Source organism: Triturus cristatus, chromosome 5_1 (assembly GCF_964204655.1).
Source record: "Triturus cristatus chromosome 5_1, aTriCri1.1, whole genome shotgun sequence".
NCBI classification, from domain to species: domain Eukaryota; kingdom Metazoa; phylum Chordata; class Amphibia; order Caudata; family Salamandridae; genus Triturus; species Triturus cristatus.
The window spans coordinates 418466437-418488777 of NC_140587.1; the positions used below are offsets into that span (position 1 = coordinate 418466437).

General features: G+C 44.0%; 1 protein-coding gene across 3 annotated transcripts in view; it reads left to right on the plus strand.

Annotated features, from left to right (window-relative positions):
* RGS22 (regulator of G protein signaling 22) overlaps window positions 1-22341 on the plus strand; it is a 1028745-nt gene that overhangs the window by 184901 nt on the left and 821503 nt on the right. For all 3 annotated transcript variants that reach the window (XM_085605181.1, XM_085605183.1, XM_085605184.1), the window contains one exon: window positions 21194-21359. In XM_085605181.1, the coding sequence (XP_085461307.1) occupies window positions 21194-21359 (166 nt within the window). The remainder of the gene's footprint in view (window positions 1-21193; window positions 21360-22341) is intronic.

A 22341-nucleotide genomic window follows, 5' to 3' on the forward strand; every position in this document is an offset into this window, starting at 1 on the left:
CATCCTATAGCCCTCCGGGATTGCCAGGCAAAGATCAGGATTGGAGCCATCTTGTAGCCAGGTTTCCGTCAAAAACATAATGTCCCAAGAATTCGTTTTTAAGTTAAGCCATATGTCATCTCTATGTTTAGGTAGAGATCTACAGTTAATCATACAAGCCTGTAGTATCACAGGTGATTGAACGAAAGCTATAGAGGATGCTGCCCCCATCCTACCACAACTCTTGACCCCATTGTTAGAAAGCTTCTCCAAGCGGAAGAGACAGGAATCACAACAATCCTTTGATTGTTCAAGATTCCTCCCCCACCCTGATACATCCATGCAGGAGGGCGTCGGACAGCCTTTTTGAGCGAAGCTGAGGAGTTCATTACGTAGCCAGATGATTCTCGGAGCTTGGAGTCCCTCTCCAGCAGCGTGGCCAGCGCTAGTCGCTGAACGAGCGCGGACGCGCCATCGGCGCGCCCGCTGCGCGGTCGCTTAGGCATGGTACTAATATGCAGTGTCTAGCCCCCGGAACTGCGCGAGGGAGGAGGGGGGAGGAGCCACGTCCCTCCGCAACAATCGGCACAACAGCCGTGGCGGAACGGGGACGGGCTCAAAGGGTCAGGTAGGTGCAAAGTTCGTTATAATTCAACCCAAGTTGTGCTGCCACAGTACAAAGGCTAAAAGTATAAGAGCTTTCCCCACAGATTAAAACAAGGTTTCACCAGGGTTAAAAACAAAGGTTTCACCAACGTTTAAAACACAATATAAAAGCACATCACAAACTTTACCGGCGCTACAAGCACCCAGCGTCTAGCGTTCGTGCTGCTAGCTGCGGCGCGTGAGTCCTCAGTTTGCTGCCAATATAGAGTGTCCAGCCCCCGGAACTGCGTGAGGGAGGAGGGGGGAGGAGCCACGTCCCTCCGCAACAATCGGCACAACAGCCGTGGCGGAACGGTGACGGGCTCAAAGGGTCAGGTAGGTGCAAAGTTCGTTATAATTCACCCCAAGTTGTGCTGCCACAGTACAAAGGCTAAAAGTATAAGAGCTTTCCCCACAGATTAAAACAAGGTTTCACCAGGGTTAAAAACAAAGGTTTCACCAACGTTTAAAACACAATATAAAAGCACATCACAAACTTTACCGGCGCTACAAGCACCCAGCGTCTAGCGTTCGTGCTGCTAGCTGCGGCGCGTGAGTCCTCAGTTTGCTGCCAATATAGAGTGTCCAGCCCCCGGAACTGCGAGAGGGAGGAGGGGGGAGGAGCCACGTCCCTCCGCAACAATCGGCACAACAGCCGTGGCGGAACGGGGACGGGCTCAAAGGGTCAGGTAGGTGCAAAGTTCGTTATAATTCACCCCAAGTTGTGCTGCCACAGTACAAAGGCTAAAAGTATAAGAGCTTTCCCCACAGATTAAAACAAGGTTTCACCAGGGTTAATCAAAGATATCAATTAACTAATGGGCGTGTATAATTTTGTGAATAACCCTCACAGATTGTTTACCCTGCCACTCCGTGACCGCACTACGATCCATGTCGGGATCCAATTAGGTATTGAGATCCCCTCCCCATATTAATATTTCTGGTTGGAGGGCGTACTCTCCAGCCTTCTGTAGAACTCAGGGTCGTCGACATTTGGCCCATATGTCGTGAGGACAGTAATTTTTGTTCCATTGAGATTGCCCTGTATAAGCGCAAAGCGGCCAAGGTCGTCTGATTATGTGTGTGTAAGAGGAGAAATGTGCCCCTTTTCACTAATATAAGCACCCCCCCGGCATATGATGAGTATGAGGGTGCCGCTTGAACCACTTCCCATTTAGCCCCTACCCGCTTCTCTCCTATCCTCGTGATGTGGGTCTCCTGCAGTAGTGCCAGATTAACTTGGTGCCTATCTAAGTAAGCCAACACCTGTCTGACTTTTCTGGGATTATTGAGCCCTCTGACATTCCATGTCATAAGTCTAACCTTCTCTGGCATTGAAGAGTCAACAGCTTAAATTATGTTTTTGTTTCATTTTCTAGAAGGAGTCTTTGCTCACTCTTCATCGGTATTTGCTATATTTGTCAGAACCTATTACTATTGAGCGCTACAATTCTAAAGGAGATGGTCTTGAAAACATATTACACTTTCCCTGAGAGGTGTACTGTGAGGCTTGAAAAGCCCCTTTCACAGTAAGGTTGTTTCTAACACTTTTATTTGTGGTAAAAAAGCATCTCAACCCTACCAGTCTTGACCTTCAGTTCTAACAAGTCACATACTTTTATTTCTTCATTCTTCATGAAGCTCTGGATTATTTCCAAAACATCCTGACATACTGTTACTTTACTATGGTGTAATATTATCTGGAAGTAAATCCACTGCCACATGTAGGGAGTGGGCATTCCATGGCCTGAAAGCCCTGGCAAGTTTGTGCAGACCAACAACTCACAAGTATATACGCTTTAATAGATCTTTGCTAAGGCCAATACATTTCCAGGATTGGCATGGGTAGAGTACACTTCAAAACTGATGGGCTTGTAGTTTGCAGTTGTAAAGGGTTTCTTTATTGAGAAAAAAGAAAAAACGTTTCAAATTGCAGTTGTACTCCAGCCAGACATTTCACACTGCATAACTGTGTACTATACACAGTGCCTTCTCAATAATGTAATGGAAATTATCAAACATTTTCCAATAGATCTCTTGAGAGCCTGCGGCTGCAAGAGCATACTAGAAGTTCCAACGGCAACCAATGGAAATTCCAGAAATATGATAACCTGCATCCAAATACAGATGAAAACCTAGGAGAGTAGTTTTTTAAGTTTCTTTGTGAGTCGGGTTCTGTATATTTTATTGCTGGATGCCGTGCCTGCAAAAAAGAAAAATCACATTTCACCATTAACATAATAGCACACAGCGCCTACAGTTCAACTCTCATAAATCAAACGTCCTCATACCATACATTGCATTAATCTGGTAATCTGGTTACTGGACATTTTTCCCCATTTAGCATTATTATCCACCATCTTCAAATTAATTGCAGTTGAACTGGTAATAACCACATCTCGATAAATTCCAAACCAAAGTTTTGTGAAATACGAACAGACACACACAATGTTTTGAACTTGTAAAACCTCAAAACTACAGGAAAAGTTCAAAATTTGTTCCAAATGAGCTTCCTTTACCATTATTAAGATATCTGCCTTTTCTAGCATACTTCAAAGCATGTTTGGCATGGAGCCCTAAGCTTGATGCCATACACCTGATGCTAGTCTTGTACATGCTCCTTCTTTGGGTTTTATTAATATTAAACAATTATGAATATTTCATAACAAACTTAGCAGTGTTGTGCCATTTTAGAACTTCCATATTACGTTGGGGCTGGTAACTCCTTTTCGGGTGCAAATTCCATATATTTTTTTCAAAACAGCATTAAGTGTTCTACTCAAAATGTGCACCACATGAGAGTTTGCCTCTCTGATTTGCGTCAGGTAAAACTAATTGCAGTAAGTAAAGCTATCAGTATCACCAGGGCAATTCTGTTTTCTAAATCCCCAAGAAAGATGAAATCCTGTTCAAATTGCACATAATTCCCTATTTGTGAGGTTCAGATCAAAATCCGGTGTACATTGCTCATCCGCTAATTACCAGACCCCCCAAAAGCAGTAGTTATTGGGTTCGCAAGTTGCAGCCCCGATTTCTAGGGACAAATAGTCCGGACCCAAAGTGGAATAGGCTAATATGACAATTTAACATGTATAGTGCAGAGGGGATGGTCAAGTGTGATGTCGGGAGGACCTGATTTTCTGTGCTACCTGACCCTCAGCCCCGAAATTCGAAAATAATCCATTTGTTAATGCTCATCCCGCCTGCATACCACCATTAATCTGCGGTGTAATAACCCTGCACTGCTTGGAACCCGAAAGAACCATGTGAAGAGTGCAGCAGAGAGAGAGATTGGCAGCAGTAACTTTATGCATTGCTGAACAGCCAATTCCCATGATGGCCACTGCGGCAGGCTGAGCGGTGTGGAGCATCTCTGGCTGTCTTGCTGAGGACTGCAGTCTGTGTTCTTGGGACCCAATTGGATGTCACACGGGGACCAAAGCGGGGGTGGGCACCCCCAGAGTACTGGTGCAGTACTTGGTGCCCAGCAAAATCAAATGAGACTGTGATGGGAACCCCGAGGCCATGGGGCTAAGAGAGCAAAGGTTCAGCAGAGCCTCGTGCCTCTTGTAGATAAGTGGTAAACCCAGCGATCGGGTCGGAACTGGCGGTGGCCCGCAGGCGGGCACTGGTTGCGGATAATTGAGGCTGAATAGCAAAAATCGCAACTGCCTAACCCCAGATGGAGACTGTTGATGTGATAACATCACCACTGAAGTTCCGGAGCATACCTACAGTGCCTGAAGGGTGCGGCAAACGAGGATCTTCTCCTGTCCCCCAAGTTGCTCTATAGGACTAGGGCACCCTGCATGTGAGATCTTGGCTTGAATACTCTGAAAGTGGTCCTTGAACCAAGTGGGTGCAGAGCTGGAGCCCTAGATGTTGGTACTCTCTGCACATGGAACGAGGGGCCATGGTAAACTGTTTGAAGGTCTCTGCTCTCCGCCTCCTAATGTTGTTTGCTGTGGGGTGTCTGAGATCTGGTGCGAACTGCTCTGGGGCCCTGCACATTACTTTAACCACCTCACACGATACAACAAACAGGCAGATACAGATCACTCCCATTGACATTCTGGTTACACTTCTATCCACAATACCAGCCTTCTCAAAGACAGTTGTATACCAGCCTGCCACCGCTACAACAAGCGGGTGGAAGATAAGGCACACAAACTAGCCCTCCAACATCCTAATATGGAAAAATATTCAAAGGTCCTCATGTCTACTACACCTGCAACAGCGGAGACAGATGCAGGCCCTGGAGACTCATTGCCTGACATAATCAAAGTCATCCTTGCCAAAAGGATCTCCATGGAAGCCAGGATAGATGTTGCTGCTATAGATTTGAGTCTTGTCTAGGCGGATCTGTGCAATCTTTCAGAATAAATCTCATAGGTGGAAACACAGTCAACTGAGATGACGCCAACAATTGCAAATATGCAGCACAAAATGGATGATCTTGTGCGCAGGACCAAGCTACTTGAAAGTAGAGCAGAAAACACAGAGGGAAGATCGAGGTGGAACAGTGTGCGATTGGTTGGTCTCTTGGAAAAAGCAGAAGGAGAGTGCTTGGAGTTGTTAATGGAAGACTGGATAACTGCTGAGCTAAAACCTAAGGAACTGCCCAATTTTTTTCAATAGAACACGCACATAGGCTGCTAATTCAGCCCCCCAACCCGGCGTGCCACCTCAAATGATTATATTCAAACTGCTCATCTACAGAGACAGATGTCCTGCTACAAGAAGCATGCAGAAGGAAAGTGGTCCTTTTACAAGATACTGAGCTAATACTATTCCCACACCATACTCTTGAAGTGCAGCACCTGAGATGATCCTTTGAGGTAGTAAAGGCACAATGCCATGTCTTAAGCCTCAAATATACTCTTCTCCGACTGACTAAAGGTATTACATTATAACAGATCACACATTTTCACTGCGCCGGAACAAGCCTGGGACTGGCTAGATAGACTAGACAATAGACTGGGAGGGCTAAACAAACATTGTACACTCATTGGTTCAGACCCTACAGATGGAAGAGACTCTCAAGAAGAACGCACAAAACACTCCACACAAGGGCTGTGTTAAATATCGGAGAACGGTGGCTGGGACTGGGATGAGATATATTGACTACATTCAAGGTATATAGCCTCACCCTAGAGAAGCACAAGGTTCCAAAACGGCATCTTGTTACCAGGAAAGAAGTTGTGGGCACAGACGCACATTAGTGACACATTGACTCTGGCTTGATAGAATAAGAATTGGTTGATAAGATTGTTTTGTAGTATCACTCTGACATGGAGAAGGAGGACATTAGAATCGGAGGACTTGTGATTATGGGCCCTGGTGTGAGGTCCCTGATGCAACGAGTTTCCAAAGTTTTTTAAATGTAATTTTCAGCAGATATAGTATGGTGTATCAGCTCAGCATTGTTGTTCCAGTCATGCGCTTCATTATAGCTTCAGTAGAACATTGGAAAGGCGTAAAGAGATGTGAGACACAATAGTATTAATGACCTCAAATGTGCACAGTCTGAATAATTGCACTAAATGGGCTAGGGTTGGGCCCTACCTATGGGTATTCAAATAGCTTGCCTTTAGGAGCCCGATCTGCTCTGAGATGAGGCCAAAAAGATTCAATAGAAGTAGTAGGCACTACGATGCAAGCTACAGTACACATGACAGGGGGTGGGAATCTGGATAGCGCCATGAGTACTGAAAGCCATTACACATGCGGTGCTGGACCCAGAGGGCCGCCATGTCATGGTACATGGCAAGTTGAATGGCAAAGACCTACTCGGACTGTATGCCTCCAACATCGATGATTAGGCGTTCTATCTGACATTAGGTCATCTTGCTAACACTTACATATGCACACCTTTGATTTGGATGGGCACCTACAATTGCATTTTAGATGGTCATTTAGATAGCATTCCACAGTCCACAACTTATGAATAAAAAAATGGCAAAATCACTCACTCTGACCCTACAGAATCTCAAGTTGGTTGAGATCTGGAGGCAGCAAAATCCACATAAACATGCATACTTGCATTACACACAGGCATATTGTGGAAATATGGATTTTCATGATCAGTTATGTCCCCTATCTTGGACCCCAACGGTTCTATGTGCATGTTACAAGTACATGTATGTTCCCTCCAGTTCTAGTTTCTAAGACGCAAACACATGTACGTCCACCGTCAACATGTCCTCTGTCAGATCCGCCATGAATGGGCTGGATATTCGATTCCTAAGTATGAAAGGCCACCGACTTTATATGGCTCAGTTACTCCATTTTGCAGTTCAGGCGAGTAGGCCCTGATTCTGCCATCAAACCTTTCCTTGTTCTCTGCCTCTGACAGCTTCAGCTTGAGCTCGCATCTGTATCCATGAACTTTGTCCTACTCCCTGTGCGGCTAACGGTGCCTGCCTCGGCCGGTTTCGCCTGCCTGCCAAGAAACCGTATTTCACCTTCGAATTATCTACTTCGCTCCTCAGCCGATGCATTCCTGTCTAGTAGTTTAGGTAAACATTTCCTTCAGCTACCGAGCAAAAGGCCCGGCCTCTCTGTCCTCATGCAAGTAATTCATAACCCCGTTACCATGGAAAGTTTCTGCCTCTTGCATCTCATATAGACACTTAGACGCTTGTACACGCACACACAGTCAGTATAGAATAGATTCTGTCCGAGAGTCCTTCCTTTGTGGATAAACATAGTTCTTTAAACATAGGATGTTAGATATGATTTGGGATTAGGTTGACGTGACCCCCCAGACTTTTCGTCTCCACATGTAGAGCTAAATGTCAAGTCCCCTTCACCCCCTAGTTGCACGTCAATCACACGTCATGCTGCTGCGCGCGCATCTATGCCAAGTATTATCTTATAGATCCACCTATATGTGACGTCATATAAACTCATAACCAATTATGTTTCTTTTTACTCCTCATTACGCCCATTTTTGGTTACGCATGTAAATTGTCACTTTTCTTATCAATTGTTACGCCTTCTGCATTTGTTTCATTGTAAAGTACATTCTATAAAAACGATTGACTGTCAATAAAATATCGTACTTCACTTCCTGAACCCCCGTGGTGACGGAACATGAAGGCCGCGACTCGAGTCGGCCATTTTGAATAAAGCCCGTTCAGAAACCTCTTATACCACGGATTCTGCCTCTTATTTCACTGAGCTGTTTTATTTAGATTCCGTATTAAATTCAGTCCCGGTAATAAAATATTTACCACATGATTGGCGCCCGAACAGGGACACTTTCTCATCTCACGCGCCGGTGGTGCGTTGCAGGCCCGGTCTCCTGCCACAGCTGGACGGACCATAACGCGTACCAGCAGGATTTCCTGTAGCTCCCTCCGGTCAAGCGGGGGCGACTGAGGCTGCGATCAACCCAGACGAGGCGGTGAGAAGTGCGAAGTATCCCGACCAGAGCCTAGCAGAGAGAGCAAGATCCGAGGTATACAGAGGCCCACCAGATTTCGAAGTCCCGACGTCCAGAGAGTTCGATGTCCGCAGTGTCGAGTCCAGTCCAGTCCCATTTCGAGGCCTTCCGTTCCGAGCTACCCGGTGAGTACCATTGCTGGGGAGGCGTTCTGACGTGCACTTAGGTTGTGCCGGTCAAGACGGATTTGGGTACACAAATCCGGTCTGCACTGTTTTAGCAGTGTCTCTGTACTGTTTAGCAGTATATCAAGTATTCCGAAGTATCTAGTTATTGTCAAGAATTCTGCTTGGTGATTAGTTATGCAGACGATCATCATTGTTGGTCATTTTAAAGGTTAAAAAATGTTTAATGTTTAATGTTTAAAGTGTTAAACGTCTTGCATATTGTGGTATGAATGATTGTTCATTGTTGTATTTTTTTTGTACTAAGTGTGTTCAAGTTCAAGTATCAGATCAGTTGTCAATATGCCGCTCTTTTCGAAGTTAAGACAGATCACTACGAGAAAAGGGGTACTTGAAGAAGCAGTTCCTATTCCTCCTAGGGACACTCCAGGGCACTTCATGTATCACAAACATGGCTTAGATGCCATATTATTTCTTGATTTATGGGTGGACTACACCAAAGAATTACCAGAAAGTCAGAGATGGCCCGTAGCTGGGACCTGGGATGCAGAATGTATTATGAAAGTAGAAGAAGAGTTGTGGAAGAGGAAAGCTAGACAGTCACAGAAAGACGCTGTTGAGTTATGGCGTAAAGAATCACATAGACGTACCGAAAAGGCGCTAAGACAGGAAGAGAGAAGTAAAGAAAGTGCAAATAAAATCCGAGAAAGTTTATTGATTGAAGAGGGTACACGAGTAAAAGCAGAACAAGCCGATAGGCAAAGAAATGCCCTTATGAGAGGTATGTATCCCCTTCTGGCCGAAGGATTACCTAAGGCTACTACGGAGATACCAAAAGACTTGCCACCCCCATTGTTTCCAATAAAGGTACATCCTAAAGGACATCCCAGAACCGCAGAAGATGTTTTTCTTTCCTCGTATTTAGATGACGCAGCTCCCGAGTATGCTAACCCCGCACCACATAGACTGTCTGCTGGGGGGGCTCAACGTCAAGATCAGGTATCTGTCTCTGTGCAACAACAAACCCCGACGCAAGCTTCGGCAAGCACATCTGTTTCCGCATCTGTCTCCGCAGCCGATTCTACAGTTGTGTCCACACCTGTAGTTGCTGTAGCGCGTTCAACGAATCCTTTCGCGCCCAGTACCCCAGATGGGGCTACCGGAGGTGCTACTAGCATTTATTCTACGCCACCCCGAATAAGTAAACTTACTTTTCAAGAACCATTACATACACGTACGCCCAAATGCATTAACAGAGTTATGGAATATCAGAAAGTGGAGATACAGGGGGAATTGCTACGTTTTCTCGTAAATTGTGTGATCAGAAATCAAGACCGACCGGGGGTGGACCCGGAAATAATGCAAACTCTTACGAGATGGAGTCAGAATATATCAGACGGAAGACATGATAAACAAGGAAGTATAGTAGCCATGTGTCGAAAAATAAGGAAAGAAATAGAACGTATACATGAAGAGAGATTGGAGACAGACGAGTTTGAACAAAATGAGGTGCCCGAATCAGGGGATCCCATAAGACAGTCAGATACCATAGCCTATGTAGGTAGAGGAAGGTCCTGTAACAATACTAGATGTTTTACTGATCCGATTCATTCGATATGTCCAGATAATAACAGAACTTATCCGACACCTATCATAAATCTGAAGTCTCCCGAACATTCGTTTCAAGCTGCTGACGAAATACTGCGAGAACGAAGGGGTTACCACCTCCTCGATTCTATGGATGAGCAAGAATTAGCTAGGTCCGCCGTTCATTGGATTGATAGTCCCGGAAAATACGGTGATGACACAGTAGCACATACGTTTTTGAACCTCAGTCCAGATGAACAGCGTTTAGCTGGAATTTACATGATTCAGCAACTTCTTATATTATATAAGAACCAACATTCCGATCCTGGTCCTTTACCTGACATATTAACTGAATTACTCACGAATAGATGGAAAGGTTCAGGTAATAAGTTAATTAAAGAAATACTCGTATCCAGAAAGCAGTACATTCTTTTTGTAAGCCCAGATCCTTTCTCGCTGCCTCACAAGGAAAGAACGCCGTATTACATGGATAGACAGAATCCTTTACGAGAAGTGCACCCAATAAAAGGCGAGGATAATCAGTTTCACCGTGTATTTGTATATACCCCCATATCTAAAATGGAATTGTTGGAAATGAAAAAGGTGGTACCCAGTCACGACAAGGACCCAGCGGGTTTCCACCGAGAAATTAAAGACATGTTACTGATGGGAGAGTTTACCTATCCTGACATTATGACGATATTAAAGGTGCTAATGCCTGCTGGCATTTATGAAAAACTTAAGGAAAAAGAGTGGGAAGTGGGGGACCAAAAGATAGACTGGACAGCATTAGAAACCGAAGAAAGAGGTCGAACTGCAGGTTCAGGGCTCGGGGATAAAGTTAAAGCACTACCAGGTTTGCTAGTACAGGTACTGCCACGTCTATTAGCTACGAAAAAGGAAGATTGGGGTGCAATCTCAGCCTGTAAACAGAAACAAGATGAAGACACTAGTGATTTCTATGCCCGATTTGAAAAATGTTTTGGTATAAATAGTGGGATAAAAGCAAATAGTGAGTCATATCCACATTTATTCGTGACAAAATTAGTGGAGAATTCCTTGCCTCAAGTGAAGAATAGAGTATTGAAATTCGAAAGTACATGGCAGGGTAACACTCCGTCACAAATGTTGCAAATGTTACAGTATCATCACAATAGAATTAGAGATGAACAAGAACACGAACAAAGACGTATGAAGGACACTAAAATGAAAATGCTAGTTTCCCAGACAGTACCAGCGGATGGTCACAAAAAGGGTGTGACACATTCCGGAGATTCAGCAGTTCCTGTAAAAGGGACATGCAATTACTGCAAACAACTAGGTCATTATGTACACGATTGTCCAGTCCTGAAGCGTAATATAGCTGTAGGTATTGCAAAAGAAAGACCACGGCCACTCAGACAAGATCAGAATGAACAAGGAGCTCCGCAGCATGCACAGGCCATGCCAGCCGCACAACAGCCAATACAGTTTGTGCCAGCTGCACCTCCGTTGCCTGTTGCTGCCACACAGACCACAACACGACAAATGTATCAGACCGCACAGTATGAATATCCTGAGTATCAGCGTTACGCATGAAAAAGCCTAGAGAGGGAAGTTGACTTACCCCTTATTGAAATCCCAGTAGATCAAGAAGGACCTTATGTGCACAGTGAATTATTAGGTCAAGACAGAAAATTCTTACTTGATACAGGGGCAAGTCGAACAACAATAAAACGTAGTGAAGTTCCAGGGGCACCCCTCTCAGGCTCTCAAAATGTTTCCCTTGGTTTTTCAGGAAAACCTATTGTTAATGAAGTATCACAGCCACTTCCACTTACGATTGGTCCCTTGACACGAACTACAGATTTATTGCTTACCAAATCATGCCCAGAAAACTTGTTAGGTATAAAGACATTGAAAGCCCTAGGGGCTATTATATGTTGTTCTCCGGAAGGAGTAAGATTGTTTTTACGAGATTTCAAGGGTCACTATGTATCCAGAGACATGGATCACCGATTACAGACTTTACCCGCACATTTATGGGCACAAGGCCCTACTGATGTTGGTTGCATGAACATTACACCATATCGAGTCACACTGAAGGCAGGAGTGGTACTGCCACGAATGCGACAATACAAGTTACCACCAGATGCTGTAGTGGCTTTACTGAAAATAATTGATGAGCTCATCGCCCAAGGAGTGGTTGTGGAAACCGACTCCAATGTATGTAATTCCCCGATAATTCCGATTCTTAAACGAACTGATCCGAAGGCCCCGCCAGTATATCGACTGGTTATTGATCTGCGCGAACTAAACAAATGCATTGTGCCACAGTTTCCTGTGGTCCCCGATATCTCATCATTACTGACAGCCATTGATTCACAAGCTACATTCTTTACAGTAATTGATCTCAAGAATGCTTTTTTCAGCGTCCCAATAGATCCGGAAAGCCAATATTTGTTCGGATTTAGTTTAAATGGACGAAGCTTTAAATTCACCCGCGCTCCTCAAGGATTCACAGAAAGCCCCAGCATCTATAGCCAAGCACTGAAACGAGAACTTGACAGTATACACATGCCAGTTAACACCGCCTTGCTACAATATGTCGATGATCTGCTGATCACCGCCCGAAGCGAACCTGAATGTGAAAAAGCATCACTGACGGTTTTACAATTTCTAGCCGAAAAGGGGCACAAGGTATCCCCTTCTAAGCTGCAATTCTGTGCACAGCGAGTTGTTTATCTTGGTCACTCGCTGTCCAAGGAGGGAAGGCAGCTTACACCCGACCGCATTCAGTTAATTGCTAACATGCCAATACCCCAGACACAAAAGGAGGTGCGGGCTTTTATAGGCCTCACTTCATATTGTAGGCAGTGGATCCCTCAGTATGCATTTCTAGCAAAACCACTCATTCAGTTGACAACACAGGAGGCGGCCACATCGGCTGTCCTCCCTTGGACTCAGGAACACACACTAGCTTTTGAAAGCTTGAAGAAAGCTCTATGTCAAGCACCTGTTTTAGCGACACCATGTTACTATAAACATTTTACACTCTTTGTTACAGAACGTGAAGGTACTGCTTTGTCAGTGCTCACTCAGGAACAAGCAGGATCACGCAAGCCATGTGCTTATTTCTCTAGTACATTAGATCCCGTAGCTCAGGCTTTGCCTGCATGCCTGAAATCAGTGGCAGCAACAGCTTTAGCAATCAGACAAAGCGATGCCATAGTGTTAGGACATCCGTTGACAGTACAAGTACCACACGCAGTAGAGGTTCTTGTGAACCGAACGCAAACACAACACTTGACCATAGCAAGACTTACAGGGTACGAACTTACATTGTTTCAGCCACATATAGAAATCCGACGTTGTAATACATTGAATCCTGCCACACTTTTACCTGTAATAGGAACGGACCCACTAGCTCATGATTGTGTTGAAGTCATTACAATAACAACGAAACCCAGACAAGACTTGACAGACGTTCCGTTGTTAGATCCAGACCTGACGTTGTATGTAGATGGATCATGTATGAGGACAGGTACAGGAGATTTAGTGGCCGCGTATGCAGTCACGACAGATACTGAAGTCATCGAAACAAACTGTATAGATACTTTGTCAGCTCAAGCAGCAGAGCTTATTGCTCTGACACAAGCCTGTATTCAAGCCACAAGTAAGAAAGTTAACATATACACTGATTCACGTTATGCATTCGGAGTTGTACATGACTTCGGGGTGCTTTGGCGAGAGAGAGGTTATTTAACTTCTCATGGCACCCACATTCAGCACGGGTCCCTCATTCACGCTCTGTTAGACGCAATTCATCTGCCCACTGCTATATCGATTATGAAATGCAAAGCACATACGAAAGTCACTGATATCATTTCTCAAGGCAATGATTTAGCTGACAGAACAGCTAAACAGACTGCTCAGACTCGCACATCCGACATGACAAAGCCAATAGTTCCGACACCAACACATTGTATGACGATTAAGGATCCCGCACTTGACATAATTGACATACAGACACATGCTACCGCAGACGAAATAAAGAAATGGACGGAATTAGGAGGGATCCAAACGGTCCAGGGATGGATGACGAAGGAGAAATCTGTATGGTTCCTTCCTGATTCTATGGTCCAGTCTATCATAACTACAATTCATAGTCCGGCACATTTAGGGGAGAAAGCTATGCTAGACAGCATTCAACACATTTGGTTCAACAAACATTTACGAGCAGCAGCTAAGCAAAAAGTCCGTACCTGTATGATCTGTTGTCAGTTCAACCCAGGTAAAAGCATCCCCGTAGAGCAGGGTGGATTTCAGCCTCCTGATCACCCTTTTGAAGTCCTCCAGATGGATTATATCCAGATGGAACGATGTCGAGGATTCAAATATGTTCTCGTAGTTGTCTGCGCTCTTTCCCGTTGGACCGAAGCCTACCCAGTATCAGATTACACTGCCCCGACTACTGCCAAACAGCTAGTTCGAGAATTCTTCCCACGGTACGGGTTACCACGTGTTGTCTATTCAGATAACGGCCAGCCCTTCTCATCCGAACTGATGAAACATGTTTCACTCTTGCTAGGATATCAGTGGAAGTTTCATTGTGTCCGACACCCCGAGGCAGCAGGTCTCGTGGAACGACATAATCAAACTCTGAAAATCAGATTGTCCAAAATATGTAGGGAAAAAGGGGTTGATTGGGTAGTAGCTTTACCAGTTGCACTCTTTTACATGAGAATGGTAGCACACTCTCGAACAGGGCTATCCCCTTATGAGGTGATCTTTGGAAGACCACCTAATATGTGGGGGACGCCTATACCACGTAAAATAACTGATGTTGACTGTAATATGCTGACAGATTACCTGGCTTCCTTGATGTCTGCACTACAATCTTGTCGTTCACAGGTAGCTGCAGCCTTTCCCGACAATACTGAGGTGAAACCCCATGACGTAGTTCCGGGGGACCTTGTGCTTGTGAGAAATTTCGACCGAAAGACTCAGCTGGAGCCCAGGTGGAAGACACCCAAGTTGGTCTTGCTGACCACAAGGACAGCCGTGAAGATCGAGGGCAGGAAAGGATGGGTGCATTCAAGTCATATCAAGAAATTTCATGGACTTCCTTCAGATGTAAACAGCCCACCTCGTGTGTCCTCACCTATTGACTCAAAACTACCTTTGGCTGAGGCTACCAGTAAAGAACTCTACAAATTAAAACTTAGGCCCAAACCGTCGGACGATTTGATTGTTTAAGTCCTCTCCAAGGTGAAGCGGTTGAATCTGTCTCCGACATGTATCCCTTAGACCTGAATCATGGACAATCGCGAAAAATGTTGATACGACATGCGTATTGTAAATTACTGCGTAGCCACTGTATAGTGACGTTATTAATTTTGTTTTTCTTGAGTTTTATAATAATCACTGCAAGTATATTGTTGCATATATATTATCCTATTTCTAAACATGTTTTTAATATAACTGATGAACATTCTTTTAGTGACCTACCCCCGCATGAATTGTCCTATAGACTTGCGCTGCGCAATAACACTTTCATTAGTATGTTGCATCATTCTCATCAGACTAGTAATGCCACTAATTGTTGGGTGTGTGGCCGACTCCCTCCCTATCAGAATTTTAAGGGAGTTTTGCCTTTCTTTCCACACCCATTTACACATAATGGCTCCTGTGGAGCATGGTTTAGTTTAATCAATTCCATAGACTCAGACACAGCAGTTTACCAAGATCATTGGGTATGGGGAAACCTGAACCTAGTTTTACTCAAGGTCTGCTACCCTGACAAGGAGGGTCACCCCAAAAGAACAGGAACTGATCTAGAAAATGAAGTATATGGATTAGGTAATTTTACACCTAATCTCATGATTCTGAATGTCGAATCCGAAGTTGAACTAATTTTGCCCACCATGTCAGTATTTCCAGTAAAGGGTGAATTATGTGTAAGAAAAAGTGGTTCCATACATATGGGCCATAGTAAATGCACTACTATAGTAGAATTCAGTGATCAAGGCAAATCTTCGTTTAGAGCTTCTCGCCATTCCTACTTTGTATGTGGTCAGACTGCATATATGCGTTTACCTCTAGATTGGGATGGTACCTGCTACATTGCATTCCTTCTGCCACCTGTTTTCCTAGCTCCTCCTGATTATTACAGAAATATTCATTTAGTACACAATAGAGAGCGGAGAGATCTCCCAATTGTCGATTACACTGAGACGGCATGGGACAAGTATGTAGATTTTAATAAAGGCATCTTTCCCTATATAGGTACTGTTACTAATAGTAAGCTGATACGTAGATTAACTAGAACCCTTGAAGCTGTAGTGAATGAAACTATTGCCGCCCTAGGCAACTTGACAGAGGAGCAATCTGCGATGAGGATTGTTGTTCTTCAAAATCGTCTTGTCCTTGACGTCATCCTGGCCGATAGGGGCGGAGCTTGTAGGGTCATCGGATCAAGCTGCTGCGTATTCATACCAGAAAATTCGCCATCTGTATATAAAGCTATAACGCGCCTTCATAAGATTGTGAGCCAGATACACGAGAGTCCAGGCACTTGGACTTGGTCCGGGTGGTTTTGGAGTGTGATATCAGCCTGGGGATGGAGAGTTCTATCCTTCATAGGTATTGGCCTTCTTATACTATTCAGTTGCTGCTTATGCCTGCAATGTGGACCAGCGATTTGTGGCCTGTGTGCCACATCGTGTATTCCACATCAAGGTTTTCACTCAAGATCCCGGAAGAAGAAAGAAGAAGAAATGATGCTCCATGAACTAATCGATGGATTAATGAAGATTGATGTCTCTTGATGGGCAAGTAGGGGACAAGGAGGGAATGTGGAAATATGGATTTTCATGATCAGTTATGTCCCCTATCTTGGACCCCAACGGTTCTATGTGCATGTTACAAGTACATGTATGTTCCCTCCAGTTCTAGTTTCTAAGACGCAAACACATGTACGTCCACCGTCAACATGTCCTCTGTCAGATCCGCCATGAATGGGCTGGATATTCGATTCCTAAGTATGAAAGGCCACCGACTTTATATGGCTCAGTTACTCCATTTTGCAGTTCAGGCGAGTAGGCCCTGATTCTGCCATCAAACCTTTCCTTGTTCTCTGCCTCTGACAGCTTCAGCTTGAGCTCGCATCTGTATCCATGAACTTTGTCCTACTCCCTGTGCGGCTAACGGTGCCTGCCTCGGCCGGTTTCGCCTGCCTGCCAAGAAACCGTATTTCACCTTCGAATTATCTACTTCGCTCCTCAGCCGATGCATTCCTGTCTAGTAGTTTAGGTAAACATTTCCTTCAGCTACCGAGCAAAAGGCCCGGCCTCTCTGTCCTCATGCAAGTAATTCATAACCCCGTTACCATGGAAAGTTTCTGCCTCTTGCATCTCATATAGACACTTAGACGCTTGTACACGCACACACAGTCAGTATAGAATAGATTCTGTCCGAGAGTCCTTCCTTTGTGGATAAACATAGTTCTTTAAACATAGGATGTTAGATATGATTTGGGATTAGGTTGACGTGACCCCCCAGACTTTTCGTCTCCACATGTAGAGCTAAATGTCAAGTCCCCTTCACCCCCTAGTTGCACGTCAATCACACGTCATGCTGCTGCGCGCGCATCTATGCCAAGTATTATCTTATAGATCCACCTATATGTGACGTCATATAAACTCATAACCAATTATGTTTCTTTTTACTCCTCATTACGCCCATTTTTGGTTACGCATGTAAATTGTCACTTTTCTTATCAATTGTTACGCCTTCTGCATTTGTTTCATTGTAAAGTACATTCTATAAAAACGATTGACTGTCAATAAAATATCGTACTTCACTTCCTGAACCCCCGTGGTGACGGAACATGAAGGCCGCGACTCGAGTCGGCCATTTTGAATAAAGCCCGTTCAGAAACCTCTTATACCACGGATTCTGCCTCTTATTTCACTGAGCTGTTTTATTTAGATTCCATATTAAATTCAGTCCCGGTAATAAAATATTTACCACAATATGATGTGTACGCCAGATAGGATTTTGTCCTCCATTAATGGTGATTATTCTCATGGCAATCAGGACATAGAATACAAAAGTGGAATATACTCTGATCAGTCCCCTGGAGGCTGCTGGTAGCAGTACTCCAGGACAGGGTGTTTAGACCGACTATAAGATATGCAGTCCGAGAGTACTTTGACAATTACATTAACACAACAATTAATAAAGGGGTTGAATGGGAGGCTATGAAAGTAGTGTTGCAAGTTATAAACATGATCTCCAGTACTGGAGAATTAGATAAGGAAATAGAGGTCATAGAGAGACAACATGATGTCCTGCAGGCTAGACAACGTGTAGTTTACTAAAAGCGCAAGACATCCAAGCAAATATACTTTGGAAAACAACTGAAGAGGAAATGCTAATTACATGCTATACAATCATGCTTTACATTGTAAAGGCCACAGATCAGGTAGACTACTCTCTTGCGATGTGAAAATGGCCTGCCCACTATCACAGCAATACTGATGGAACATGGCGACATAGTCAATACAAAGCAACAAATTAACTGTGTGTTCCATAATTATTCCAAAAACCTGTATACACAACCTTGCATCCATGACAGCACCAGAGATACCCAATACTACACACACAAACAAGTATTTCCGAAATTGGCTTAAAAGACCCCCATCATAAAAGAAGACAAGAAGCTAGTCAAAGCAGACTTTAACATTGCTAAAACACCGGGCCGGATGGCTACTGGGCTGAAAGGTACCAGACAGATAGGAACAAACTTATAGATTATTGTAGACCTGTAGGGGCTCGTTAGACACAGAGTTACTCCCCAATACGATGAGGGACACAACTATAATAGTGCTGCTAAAACCAGGTAAAGACCCTACAGATTACCCGCTCTATAGATCTTTGTAATCGAAAATCACGGATAGCAAGCTACTGGGAAAGCTACTGGCCAAAAGATTAAACAAGTTAGTAATGACATTAGTGCACACTGATCAAACCTGTTTATCCGGGCCAGACTCACAACACTAAACATTAGGCGACTGGCCACAGTCAAGGGACAGGTGGATGGTAGCGGTGAGGAACTGGCTCTAGTGTTACTAGACAAGGAAAAGGCTTTTAACACCATTGTCTGGCAGTACTTATCTGCAGTACTTAAAACAATGAACTTTGGCCTGTACTATACGAAATAGATCTCCCTGCTGTATATGAAACGACTTGTCAGAACTAACTATATTTATATAGGAGGAGTGGGAACTAGAAAAGGGTACTATTCAGGGGTGCCCCTTCTGACCCCTATTGTTTGCAGTGGCCATGGAGCCACTGGCTTGTGGACTGCTCAGCATTTTAACAGACTGGGAAATAACCACATGGTTGCAGAAAAATGTGGTGTCACTGACTGCTGGCGATATGCTAGTATGCTTATGTTACCCCTGTCACTTTTAAAAATTACTAATAGAACTGAATAGCTTTGGTGGTACCTAAACTGCAGTGAAACTCAATAAACAAAAATCAGTTCTGTTTGCAGTGGGGACCCTCCATCTCACCCCACATGACAAGTTAATGCCTGTAGACATACCATGGGCTATAGTTTCTTGTAGAGACCTGGTCATAAAGATAACTACTTTTGAGAGTAACAGGTTTGAACAGAACTGCACTTGTTTATTGATGGACATACAACAGACTATATAGAAGTATGCAGCCCTCCCCCTGTCAATGGCCATATAGCTGTAGTGAAGATGTAGGTATCCCGTATTGTTTGTATCAATTCCAATGCTGTCTGTACCCTATCCTGTGCCTTTTTGTTTTAACAGGCGTTTGCTCTGTTTTTTGACCCAAGTAAGAACAGTGTAGAGTACACATGGAAACACTGCAATGCCCATATGAACTGTAGGGACTCAAAGTACCCTGACATGGAGGCGTACTACCAGGCTGCTCAATTATTATTTGTGGCTGGGTGGTATGATGAACACAGCATGGATGGGTAACTGTTGGAATGGGCACCGATCAGAGGGATGCTCACACACTGACTATGCGACAGAATACAACGCATACGCCACACATAGTGCAAATCATGCTTGGAGTATGGTGAATGTTTCTCACACGACCAACCACTATGGGAAATATCTGAGTTCCATTGGCTAGATTCAGATATGAATATGTCTAAATAGAGGGAAGGAGTACAACACGGCAGCAGACGTCTTTAAATTGGGCCCTCTAATCACACTAGAACTGGCAATCGAGACATTCCAACTGGGATCGGGACAGTGTCTACACTGCTATGCATTATGCAATTTTTGTAAAGGCATATGGGGCACGGCCAATGACACCTCGCAACTCACTGAAATTAGATCTGCTGCTGCAAACAGATCATGGTAAAGTGGTGATAACGATAATTCATATAGCAGTAAGTGTGTATGTTAACAAAACCCCACCGAAAACAAGGACGAAATGGGAAATAAACTGCGGGTCTGGCTTTACACACAGGCATTGGGAATAGGCCCTTCTGCTTACATGCACTGCCAAAAGTAATGATAGATTCTTACTGATTAATTTGATCTTTCTACACCGGACGCACATCACGCCAAAAATGTTGCATAAGATAGAGCCCACTAAATGCCAGAGAATGCCACAAATGCTAACCAATAGGAGTCACCCACCTACACATGACGCAGGACTGCCCAAAGTTGAGAGATTATGGGAGACAAGTCACAGATCATTTTAAAGAGGGGACACAGGTGAACTTACAGCGGACCATGCAGACATATCTCTTAGGTTTATCTGTTGGGCGCATTAGGAATAAAATAAGGACAAATTGTAAATGCCACCCTGCTCCTGGCAAAGAGAAGGCTAGCAGTACAATGGATGAGTCATAAATCCCAACAGTAGAGAACTGGCTAAGAGATTTTTGGGAATGGTGCATAGCAGAGGAAATCTGAATGACAATCGTTAGATGAGACAATAGACTGCCGGAACACATAAAGATAGCAGAATTTGTTCAAGAATTTACAGCCCGCATCCCCAGAGCACAGACTGACATGATTAAGCATGTAAATGTAAACACACCTTGGAAAAAATGCCTTGAACATGTGCACAGGGTCAACTAGTACAATGGTTCTACATAGATTATTACTGAAGCTTTAATCGGCTATAATTGCATTGAACATCGCATGAAGGGTATAATGTTGGCATCTGATCTGAGATAATTGTGTTTATTATCTCCGCCATAACTATCGGCTACATATTGTTTATTGTTACTGTTCTTATAAAAAAAAAAAAAAAGAATTTTTTTTAAAAACACGTATAGTACAAGTAATTATTTGTAAGAGTAGACAATTTGCTCTGAACACTTTTATATATTTTTTTAATTTAAAATACCTTTTATTTTTTTATACAGGCTTCCTTTTCGCAAACAAGAGAATGGTTCACATTAGCAAAACAAAGTCAACTGACGAATACTATTGAGTCACTCTCTTTCCCTTTGACATGGAGCCCATCTTCCACGATCACTTCTGTTACGCATTTCAAGTCTACTACAAGAATGAGTCTCACCAACAGACCAGGTGAGCCCCAACTCAACCAATTCTTACCAGAGCTACAAATCTGATACTTGTGCAGTCCTTGTCCAGATCAGTGATCATCTTCTTTTTGGTGATTGTACGCTAGTACCTTTTAGCTTTGCTGAAATCGGGGATCTGTTGGCCGTCCTGTGATTTTGATACGGAAATTGAGGTTTGTGGAAGGTGGTCCCAGTGCCATATAGTGCACTCCAAAAGCAACTCTTTTTCCCCTCTGATGTTAAATTTCATGTTTAAAATGATAACCTGGAAGTACCAGTATCATTTTTGAGTCTTCATTAAAAACAAATTCACAATATTCAGCGAGGAAGAATGTAGACTCTGAGTGCACACACTCCAAGTCAGCAAATAGATCAACGTGTTGCATAGCTATGGAACAACAACAAGATGATGCTTAAATTATTCTCAGTCACTGGCAGTCGCGCAGGCCACATCTGTTTAATCGTTTTTCGCCCACTATGCCACCTCAATTTGGACCCAGCCGTATGCAAATCAGTCTTGTCCCTGCTCTAGTGGGAACAGTCCATTACGAACTGCCAAGCCTGGTCCTCCCATGAACTGGAAAATAAGCAACCTAGCACCCGTTTCAGGCCGATAGCGTTCATCTGTCGGGTATAGCATGGGTCCAGTGGTTGTTCCCATGAAGAGTCAGGGTCAAGGTTGTTGCATATGGCTGAGTCCAACTGAAGTGGCAAAGTGAGCAAATGAACAATGGGTTGGGATGCTACCCTAAGCGATTACCAGTGGTTAGACAAATAGCAAGCATTTCTCCTATCTCCTTTTGTGTGTTTGATGTACCACAATTAGTGGCAGGGGTATGCCCAGACATGGTTCCCATGCTCACTGTTCTAATGGAACCAAGCTATAAATGGCTGATGAGCCCTTAACGGGGAAAAACCATTCCTAGGTTGCTTTTGTTCTTGTTCAGTGATGTCCTGACATGGCAGTTCTGGCTGGGCTGTTCCCA